This window comes from Carlito syrichta, unplaced genomic scaffold (genome assembly GCF_000164805.1).
Source record: "Carlito syrichta isolate Samal-C Ts95f unplaced genomic scaffold, Tarsius_syrichta-2.0.1 Scaffold314373, whole genome shotgun sequence".
Classification (NCBI taxonomy): Eukaryota; Metazoa; Chordata; class Mammalia; order Primates; family Tarsiidae; genus Carlito; species Carlito syrichta.
The window spans coordinates 542,839-554,460 of record NW_007258469.1 but is presented as its reverse complement, the minus strand read 5'-3'; the positions used below and the strand labels follow the sequence as shown (position 1 = coordinate 554,460).

Genomic DNA, 11,622 nt, shown 5'->3' with positions numbered 1-11,622 from the left:
TGAACATAAGAAACTACTAGCTTAGAAATTCCAATTGATAAAAATTATACACAAAAATATGATATTGAACGTTGAGAAGAAAATTCTTTTAGTAGGGAGATTACCTGATCTTTTGTATTTAATATTTATACTGCATTTGTTTCTGGACCCAGTCACATTTTAAAAGTGTGTTTTGGTTCAACACAATCAAGTGTATGATTTGTATACAAAATTCTTCAAAATATTTAGAGCTATACATTAAGAAACATACATTATACCTGTAGGCAAAATCTTACCTTTTATTTATATGATGCTAGGAAGAGTGACATTGTCATCCCAATTTCTATAAAGCAAAGAAATGAAACTATAAAAGATGAAGATATTGTTAAGACACCAAAAAATAAAGACTTGTATCCGTTGACTATATTCTCCAGCATGCACAAATGTCCTTTCAAAAAATCAGAACCACGTTATTTACACTACACATGGCAAAAAAAATTTGTTGATATAATATGCTATTGTATATTTTATTTATCTATTTCAACTAAAGAATTTAGTGCATGCTTTAGAAATGAGTGATTGCTTTTCCATAAGTAACAGAGGAATGTTTTAAGAACACATTTATATTCATGATAGAGTTCATAGATGGAAAAAATTAGAACAATGACCAGCGAGAAGTAAGCTTTTACTTAGCATTAGAAATTATTTAACACCAAATGTGACCATAACTTATCAGTTAAGCATACACAGCTCAAAATGAAACAAATCTTTCAGGATTTTCAATACAAAACTAGAAATGACAGAGCTAAGTAGTAATCCTTTCCAGGAGTCTAATAAGAGAAGGAATTCAGAGTTTCATGTATAATTATTCATTGTACATCATCACCATTACTGTGATAGCTACAGTCAACGTAGCACTTAGAATCACTATGGAGCTCTGCCCTACCTGCCTAAACATTCATAACACAGCAAATGGCAAGCCAAAAACAAAAAACCAGTAAGACCCAGAGTTCCTTCTCACTGACAGCTTAAGAGATCAGTTTATATTCTCAACCTATTCAGAGATGCTAACAGGCTTGCACACTCTGGAAAGTGGTCACAGAATGTTTTCCTGCTTATAGATTTTCAGAAAATAATAGGAAGGACATTACAAGGCTCTATGATTTGTTCTTTCTAATGTGGTGATCTCATTGGAAAACAAGGATCAAGCCCTTGGGGATTCAGAATTTTGGGGTAAAGGAAAGGCAGGTGGAGTTTGAAAACAAAGTAGTTTAATAAGCTTGACTCCGAAATTTGTAGTAAGCAAGCCAACTCAATACTCATGTGGGTATGATACAAAAAAAATATATTTTCTAAGGCCAAAATAAACTTTTCTTCTAAAATTACCTTTGGTTTTATTACTGTTAGTCATAACTCAACTTACAATGGAATTTCAAAAGCATTAAAGACTCTTTAAAAAAGTTTATGTTTATAAAAGAGGGTGTGCATAGTCATTGAGATATTTGAAATGCAATAGCTCTACTTCATACTGAAATCATCAAGTTTTTCATTCCACTGTTATCTGATTTTAATCTTGGGTTTTCGTACTTCTCTGATATTTTCGTTTTGGAATTGGCATTCTATAGATGGGAATAAACCAATTCAACGTTGTTAATGATACTGCTGGCATATATTTGCACACGCTTTACATTTTCAAACACTTTCACTTACACTGGATACCCATGACAAGCCTAAGAAGTAAACAGGGTAAGAATTATTAGTTCTACATTACAGATTAAGAAACTCAGGTTTAGAGGTGTCAAGTGACTTGTCAAATGAATATTAGATGGCAGGATTGAAACTATAATTGAAGTCCTCTGTGTCCCAGTTTACTATATGTACTAATCAGAATGGGCTAGATAACACTGTACCATCAAGTATTCCCAGATGCAGAGACTCAAAATAACATGCATCCATCACAAGATGGCTGGGAACTCTCTTTAGTTCTCTCACTCTGAAATCCAAGATATTGTACCATTCACAATCTGAAATGTTGCCTGTCCCTGGGACAGAGGGAAAAAAAATTATAACAAATTAAATACTTGCTCTCAAAGCTGCTGCACAGCCCTTCCTGCTCATGGTTCAGCAGCCAAAGCAAGTCTCATGGTCATGACTAACTTCAAACAGGCAAACCCACGAGGAAGTAAACCAAACAGGAAGTATTTTATAAATGTCACTGATTACAATAGTCAGTCTTTCTGGGCACAAAATACTCAGTCCACTCTCCTTCCTATAGGCAATATTCTTTCACCCCACTCCCTGAAGGAAAAAAAACAAATCCCTTGCAGTAAAGACATCAAGCTCAAAAAGGAGGAAATTTGGTAACACATTGTAGTCCTTACATCAGGGAGAGATGTGCCTTATGTCTGAATAGCACTCCTCTTGAATGCAAAACCTACGAACTGAAAAGGCAAGTCATCTACTTCCCATACATCCAATATATACTGGGGTTACAAGTTCAGGATAACCTCAGTAACTATTCCCATTTAGAAAGGAGAATGGGAGACACACAGCAGTGTTGGACTGCCATCGTTGTGAAATATTAGCAACAGATATTGTGATGATTCTCTATCCCAAGAGGAGAGAAATGTTCCTTGATTAGATCCTAGAAAGGACTCTCCCGCCAATTATTCTTCAGGGCACTTTGTTCTACCCTCTGAAAAATTCTTCCATTTCTATTTTCCACAAAATAGAACATATTCAAAGTGAACATTAGGGAATTTGACCCTATAAATATTGAACAACATTTTCAGACAGCTACATTTGCAAAAGGAGAACAACAAAGATCATGTGGTAAGTTTTCCTTAAAACCAAATGCATGCAATTTAAAAGACAGTTCTTTATTCTTATATTTTATGTATAATTATGTACTTCATATATGTTAGTGTTAAAACATCCTTTCCTGTGGACTTCTCTATCAGCAATACAATGGACTTCATTAATAATGGCTTCTTTCAATAATGAATAATTTGTGTGATATATATTTTGCATACAGATAACTTTCATAGCATTTCTGGGATTGCAGAAAAGAGTAAAAACCCTTAAAGAACTAAAAACATAATAATAACAAAAATAACTAACCCAAAACAGTTTACGCTGAAAGTTGTAAGTGCATACATGAGTGCGCATGCACACAAATGGTTTTGCTCTGGCAGTGGCAAGTGAAAGGTACCTGAGATTATTATATTACGCCTAGGACCTGGGCTAACAGGTTTACAGGCATCTGGAGCCTCATGGCTCCCAGCAGAAGCATACACAAATTCTTTCTGTAAGAAAGTTTCGATTAGCTCAATGTGAACATCCTTTGTGATTACAAAACACAAGGAAACAAAATCACCGTAGTAAATGACAGTGGAAACATCAAAGAGATATTCTCAAGAACTATAAATATTAGAATGATTACATACAGAATGTAGGATAATTATGAAAAAGATTTAGAGAAATAAAAGAAAATCACAGAATTGAGTAAATAATAAAAGATTATTCAAAATGATCAGGGAGATTTTTAGAAATAACTAATTTTAACCATTATAAATGAAAAATATAATTGTTGAAATAAAAAAATTCAGTGGATGAATTTAAAAGCAAATTAGACACAGATAAAGAAATGAGAAAATGAAAACTTACACAGAATCCAACACAAAGTGTCAAAAAACTAAAGAATATAAAAGAGAGATTAGGATTTAAAGACAATAGAGTAAGTAGACTTGATTTATACCTAATTGCCATCCCACAATGAGAAAATTGAAAGTGGAGAAGAAACAATTTTTGACAAGTTAATGCTTAATAATGAAAGTCATAAACCCAAGCTACAAGGTAAATAATGTGTACTTAGTGAGGATAAAGATTAAAATCAGGAAAAAAACAATAACCGCACTCCTATTTAACATTGCACTGGTTGTTTTAGTTAATACAGTAAGTCAGGTAAAAAGAGCTATGAGAATTAGAAAAGAAACACAATTGTTATTGGACACAGTTGGTTGACAATATAGAATACTCCTAAAATCTTACAATTAATTAGAAATAATGAGTGAATTTTTTATTTTTATACATCAGTCACATACAGAAGACATATTCTTAAAGTATTATTTACAACAGCAAGAAGTGACACAGGGAATCTAAAAATGCATGAAACAAAAAATATGCATAGGTCTATGTGGAAAAAAATGTATTGAAAGACATCGAAGATCTAAATTTGCAGCATATATGATATTCAAAGATAGAAATACTCAATATTTTTAATATATTATTTCCCTCAACAGGCTTCTTTCTGGTTCCTTCAGAACTTGAGAAGTTGAGATAAAATTTTATGTAAAGAGCAAAAGTCTGAAAATAGCCAAGATATTCTTGAGAAGTAGATAAAGGTAGTAAATATGTATAAAAAGAACATTTCCAGAACGAAAGCGGAAAGAGAGGAATCTGTCCTTAGCCTAATTCATAACATTAATGCATCTAAAGAAAAAAATTACCTAAGAAAAAGGAAACCAGAGGTACATGCGAGAGTGTGAGAGGGTTGATGGGAAGTGGAAGAAGTCGAGTAAGAGAAGCATTTGAGGAAGGAGGTCTGGTTTCATCTGCAAAGGTGCCTTCTGTTATACATGGATGCATCTGGGTATTGTAGTGTGATTCTATTAGATACTTGGATCAGCAATTTCAAACATTTTTGTGCAACTACACCTAAAATCATTTTTAAAAAATATTTTATCCCTTACATGTTTTTAAGGTGGCATCTGTCATATTTTAGCATATATTTAAACAATAATAAAGGATGTAATCGCTGTTATATTGAAAATTATTACAATTTAAAATTTCAAAAATTATATTGATTAAGTTTATAAAATGGAATCTAACACCCACCTTCATCCCTTTAAAAATATATATAAACAACTTTATCTCTATGCTGGAAATTTTACATTGTTTCTTTTCCTACCTGAATTTGTATTTTTATTCCACCTCCTCCATAGAACTTCATGCTAAAATAAAATATTTTTATGCATTAAAGTTCTTTACTACTTACTTTATCATGTCTCTGCAACAAACATATGTATGTAAATGGAAATTTTATACATTTTTACATTTTATGTGGTAGATGAGTCCTTATTCTTCCAATTAGTTTATGTATCCATGGGTGAATATTACTTAATGCTGGAATAAGACAGAATTCAACATTAATTCTATATCCAGCTTCATTTTTATAAATGTAGGCATTAAGCCTCTAGTTCTTTGCTTATAGCAATATTAACACCACTAATTTTAATTATCCCTTTGGCCTCCAGACAGTTTTTATACCCTGGGTCCATGTACTTGGAATGGATACAAGTGATGCCTTTCTTTCATCAAATGGGAAAAGGTGATTATGAAAGGGAGACCAACAGGAGGCCTAGACAACAAGTATGTTGTTAGGCGGATCAATTTCAGGATGGGAAAGATAAATAGAAGATTTTAACAATGAACCCCTTAAAACTGTCCAGGCCTTTACATATATGTAGGCCTTGGAATGTCTTTGTGTGCCCCGGTTTGAGGACCAGTGATTCAAGTCACATATTTCCTCTGACTGATGTACTTGGTCAGTAAGAGCATTTTGATCATAATGTCACTTGAATTTCCTCAGGCATATGTGTTATATGTAGGTCACATTAGCAGCAATAACTTAAATTGCACGTAATTTTGTTCCCATCTGCTGACAAGATCTTTCCTTCCTTGCAAATTCCAACAGACCCTTCCCCCCATCACTCAGCACCCAAGCAGTTGTTCTTATGTGTTCACAAATAAATCTGCATGACCAATTCTTCAGCACCTCTCTGTAGGCACAGGCACCAATGCATTCAAGCTGTGTTTCCCATGTTTTCAGAGTAAAAACATAATGGAAATTGCTCAAATGTCAAGCCAAAATCTATAATCCAAAATATGTATTACTATTTTGTCAAGTAGGTTTTTTTTTAATACCACACATTGTCACTAATGTTTAACTTGTACGAGGACATTTTTAATGTTTTAAATGATTTCTTATTATAAAATGTTTGATGCATACAAAATATATGTAATACATATGTAAATTACCACATAAAATTAAAGCGAATATGTGAACTCATCATCCAGTTTAATAATTAAAACATGACCAGTACGTAGCTTTTTATCTACAAATTCTGTTTCTATCCTGTTCTCCCGTCTTCCTCCCAGAGAGATAACTAGTAGCCTAAATTTTGTTTCCAACATTCAGTTCTTTTCTAAATATAATCTTTTATTATATGCCTGTTACCCTAAATATTAGTTTCTCTTGTAACTCAGGTTTTCAAAGATTATGTATTCTATGTACTAGTCAGTTAGCTTTCTTCATTCAGTGTTTCTAAGATTTAGCCTTGCTATTACGTACAACTGTGGTTTATTTGTTTTTAAAAATTATGTTATTCTTTTGGGTACATCACCCCAATTTATTAATTCATGCTCCTGAAATGGACATTTGGATTTGTAAAGAATTTTTGCTATTATAAGCAATGCTGCCCATTCAGATTTGTGAGCGTTTTCCAACGGAAATGGAATGGCTGTCTATAGACATTTTTAACTTTATAAGACAGTTGTATTTTTTTTTCCAAAGTGATTGGATATGTTTACATCTCCTCCATTAGAGGATAATATCTCTTGGACTTGCATCTTCAGCAACTCCTAGTAGTAACATACTTAATATTTATCAGTCTAGTGACTATAAAATAACTTCTTGGGGCCTTCATATGCAGTTTGCAAACTGATAATAAGGCTGAGCAATTTTCACATTGTACTTGCCATTCGGGTTTGCCACTCTATGTCTACCACATCTTTTGACCACGTTTCCAATTGGATGATTTCTTGATTTGGAGGCATTTTATATATATATATATATAAATATAACAGGTATTAACTGGCCGTAGTAGGTGATGTATCTTTTTTTTTTTTCTTTTTTTTGAGTTGGAGTCTCACTCTGTCACCCAGACTGGAGTGCAGTGGCCGCTCTCGGCCACTGCAGCCTCGACGTGCTGGGCTCTGGCGATCCTTCCGCCTCAGCCTTCCAAGTAGCCAGAATTACAGGCATGCGCTACCATGCCCGGCTGATTTTTTGATTTATTGTAGAGATGGGGTCTCGCTGCCCAGGCGGGTCTCGAACCTGCGGGCTCAGGTAATCCACTCACCTCAGCCTCCCAAAGGCGGGATTACAGGCTGAGCCACCGAGCCCAGCAAGTGATGTATCTTGAATATATCTGGTTTACATATATTTTCTTCATTCAGGTCTCAGAATTCCGTGGGTCCTGTACAGTTGCCTCTCAGTATTGATGTTTTCTTTCTACACTAGCAATCGCTCATGTTTTTGTTGTGATAACCAGTTGAAGAGCACTCTCATAAATCTTATCTCAGTTGAGTCTCCCAACAACTTTTAAAAACAAGATGGGTACTATTCTTCTTATTTTATAGATAAGAAAACAGTGGTTTGCCCAAGGTTGGAGGGCTCCTACATTCTTAGACTCCACATTCCATATCCTGTTTATGATTATATGTTTCTTCAGCTATTTGTAGATTACAACCCATCCAGTTAAGAAAATGCTGCACCTCTGCTTAGCATTCTTACCTTAGTTCCTTCTCTCTTTTTTTTGCATATAATTCAAAATACGACTCTAGTCTATGAAGTTCATTCTAAATATATTGTCTACAAAATGAGTAAAGAAGGCACTAAGAAATAGTAATAGGATTTTTTAAAAGAGAGGCTAGGAGGATATTAGGAATCACAAGTTACTGTTATGTGTCAAACCTCATTTTTAAAATTAATGGATCTGGTATGTGAAAGAGAACTGATTTTAAGTCGAGTATTTTCTTTTCCTTTAGCCTCCCAGATAGTTAAAAAGAGGACTAGAGGGAATAAAAGAAGAAAATACACTTTAATATTCATTGGTATTATCTAAATTGGCTTCTCTGTGTCAAATAATGATTTTTCTATTTAGTTAATTAAATATTAAATACTATCTGTTATATTAGATATAATTAATATCTATATTGTGATTAGCATTAAATATTGACCTTATAATGGAAAGTAATACTGGTAGGACAGTAATTCCATTGCTCTGCCTCCAGCGGAAGCTGCTACATCTGGGCAGTAGGTAAATATCAGCCTTCCATGAAATACCAAGGAAGGTGAGTTAGGAGATGCCCAATGTTACCTCTCAAGTATTAGAGATGGTAAACGTAGTACTTCTCACTCTCTGGCAACTGTAAAATAAATAGAGAGACTTAAGCTAATCAAATCACTTCATAGGAATTCTAATCTTTGGATACTTTCCATGGATGATTCTATTTTTATGTACATTACATACACCAAAGAAAACTACGTGTGATGAAAATAGCAGTAAAAAGAAACGACCTGGAGATAAATAACAAAACAGAAGTCCTACTCTGAGGTATTTCATTTTTATTTATTTATTTTTGAATCAGAGTCTCACTCTGTCGCCCAGGCTAGATTGCAGTGGTACAGAGCACGGCTCACCACAGCCTCCAACTCCTGGCTCAGGTGATGCTTCTGCCTCAGTCTCCTGAGTAGCTCCAACAACAGGCATGCGCCACTACACTTGGCCAATTTTTTTTTTTTTTTTTAAAGATGAGTGAGATCTCACTATTTTGCCTAGGCTGGTCTTGGATTTCTGGGCTCAAGCAATTCTCACCCTCCCAAAATACTGGGATTACAGGTGTGAGCCACCGCACCCGACCTACTTGGAGATGTTTTAATCACCATATAATAATAGTTAAACACTTAAGCACTTCCTGGGAACATCCCTTGATGCATAATAAAAACACAGGCCCATATCATATCTTCTTCTCCAAACAGAAAGATCTTTAACAATGGTCTATGTTCTAGAGATAATTACAAAATATGACCTCTCTAGATCTCTTTCTTCTAATATTTTTAATAACCACATCTCCAGTTATAGAACCTGTATTCACCCATCAAATATTCCTACTGCAGTGCTCAATTTTAAGTGGGCTGTCTTGCTTCTGGTTTTGTGAAGCGCAGGCTTCTACATGTATTTTGATCTGAGTCTGAGAGCTGTACATGTTATTTGATAAGTACTGTCTGCTGATGAGTTCTCTGTATGTATTTCTTTTATGAGTCAGGTACTATAACAAGGCTTATTCAGCTCACATTGAGTAGGGGATAATCACACCACAAAGTGGTGGCATAAGAGAGAGCTGTGTCCTGGGGCAAGGGCATGTGATGACTCGGGAATTCAGATCTGTGTTTGTAGAGAAGAGGTGAATTCTGTGTTGGTAATTTTGAACTCCACATGTTTTATGGTTTTGTCTAAGGAAACGGATCACTCATAACATAAGGGCAGCATCATTCTTAACTGGAAAACTTCATATGTCCTAGTCCAAAGGGCCTTTAAGAGGCAAATTATCCATTTTGAGAAGGGTGTCCATTATACATTTCAAGTATATCTTCAAATAAACTGCTTTTAAAAAGGGCCTGTGGGTAAGATGACCACAAAATTTATTTATTTATTTGAATAATGTCACCCAGAGTTCAAGACACAGGAGCTTTTACTATTTATTTATTTATTTGAGTTGGAGTCTCACTCTGTCGCCCAGGCTGTAGTGCAGTGGCTGCTCCCGGCCACCGCAGCCTCGACCTGCTGGGCTCCGGCGATCCTTCCGCCTCAGCCTTCCAAGTAGCTGGAACTACAGGCGCGTGCTACCACGCCCGGCTAATTTTTAAAATTTTATTGTAGAAATGACGTCTCGTCAAGTTGCCCAGGCGGGCCTCGAACCCTCTGGCTCAGGCAATGCACTCACCTCAGCCTCCCAAAGGCGCAGGATTACAGGTTGAGCCATAATTGAGTCAGGGTCTCACTCTGTCATCCAGGCTGGATTGCCATGGCACAATCACAGCTCCCTGTAGCCTCCACCTCCTGGGTTTATGTGATCCTCCCACCACAGCCTCCTGAGTAGCTGGGACTACAGACATGGGCCACTACACCCAGGAAATCTTTTTATTTTTTGTGTAGCTGGGGTCCACTATGTTGCCTAAGCTGGTCTCGAACTCCTGGGCTCAAGCAATACTCTTGCTTCGGCCTCCCAAAGTGCTGGGATTACAGGTGTGGGCCACCACACCAAGCCATCCATATAATTTAATTTCCACTTTGGGACAAGTGCAAGACTAGTGGGACACTGGGACAACAGACCCAAACAGGAACTGTCCCAGGCAAATAAAAAAACAGCATCATCCTGTTTATGGAGAAAAAGCGCCCAAGGCCTTCTATGAGGTGAGGGCAGGAGAGTTGATTTGGTAGACTCTTCCCTCAGGGGAAAAAAGTATGAAACCCAAAGACTCTTCCTATTGACCACAGGGAGGTCAAGATAAGCTAAAGACCATGAATTTTAAGGACTTTACAAGAGCCTGAAATCTTTGGCATTTCAATTTTGATTTTTAAAATCTCCATACATATCATTATGGTAATTAACAAAGCCCTTTATTAAAAGGGGTTTTTGTGTTACTCTTTAAGGGCAGCAAAAAATGAAGCTCTTGGGGAACACTACCTCATTTTCCTGTCACCTTGGATGTTGGTGGAGAAAGGAGAGAAAGAAAGAGAAGGAAGGGGGGAGAGAGAGAAGGAAGGAGGGAGAAAGTGAGAGGGAAGGAAGGAGGGAGAGAGAAAGAGGGAGGGAGAGAAGGAAGAAGGGGGCGAGAGAGAGAGAGAGAGAGAGAGAGAGAGAGAGAGAGAGAGAGAGAGAGAGAGACACGGAAGGAGGGAGAAACAGAGAGATATAAGGAAGGTGGGAGAGAAAGAGAGAAGGAAGGAGAGAGAGGGAGAGAAAGAAGGAGGGAGGAGAGAGAAGGAAGGAAGGAGAAAGAAAGGAGAAACAGAAAGATATGAGGAAGGAGGGAGAGAGAAACAGAGAGGGAGAGAAGGAAGGAGCGAGAGAGAAGGAAGGAGAAACAGATATAAGGAAGGAGGGAGAGAGAAAGAGAGTGAGAAGGAAGGGGGAAAGGGGAGGGAGAGAGACATAGAGAGAGGGAGAGACACAAGACAAAGAAATGAAGTAGTTCCTTTGCAAGAAAGAAGGGTGGGGAACATCTGGGATTATAAAAATACACTGGAGGCAAAAAACAAGACCTTGTGAAATGCCTGACGTGGTGTCCCACGAGACTGATTAATAAAACGATAATCTGAGTGACCCTGGGGGACAACGCTGTGCTGTGCGAGAGGAGAGAGTGCGCGCTGTTTGAGAGCAATGACACTTGGTTTTCTGGGAGCCGGACCGTCGGCTCCTAGTGACACTGTGTCCCCGAGTTGTCTGTGAAGGGGGTCCAGGGACTGCAGCCTCCAGTACGTCCGCTCCAGCACTTCGGACGGCCGACGCTGCCCAGCGCACGGGGCGAGGCAGGAAAACCAGCCGCCGAAACCGGGCGCCGGGTCAGGTGCCCTCGGCCGCCGACGCTTCCCCGGCGGCCCCGCCCACCCCGCCCCAGGCCCGCCCACCTCCCCGTCGGCGCCTTAAATCCACGGGCCGCGGCCCGCTTCCCCCGCGGGCCCGCACCGAAAACCCGGGCTCCGCAAGCTTCCGGCGGCGGGAGCCGCGGGGCGC

General features: G+C 37.6%; 1 protein-coding gene across 1 annotated transcript in view; it reads left to right on the top strand.

Annotated features, from left to right (window-relative positions):
* Nucleotides 1-4,512: 4,512 nt before the first annotated feature.
* The window catches only part of LOC103274097 (rhotekin-2-like), a 39,393-nt gene continuing 32,283 nt past the window's right edge, over nucleotides 4,513-11,622 (top strand). The window contains exons 1-2 of the mRNA XM_008071567.2: nucleotides 4,513-4,555; nucleotides 11,310-11,604. Of these exons, the coding sequence (XP_008069758.2) occupies nucleotides 4,513-4,555; nucleotides 11,310-11,604 (338 nt within the window). The remainder of the gene's footprint in view (nucleotides 4,556-11,309; nucleotides 11,605-11,622) is intronic.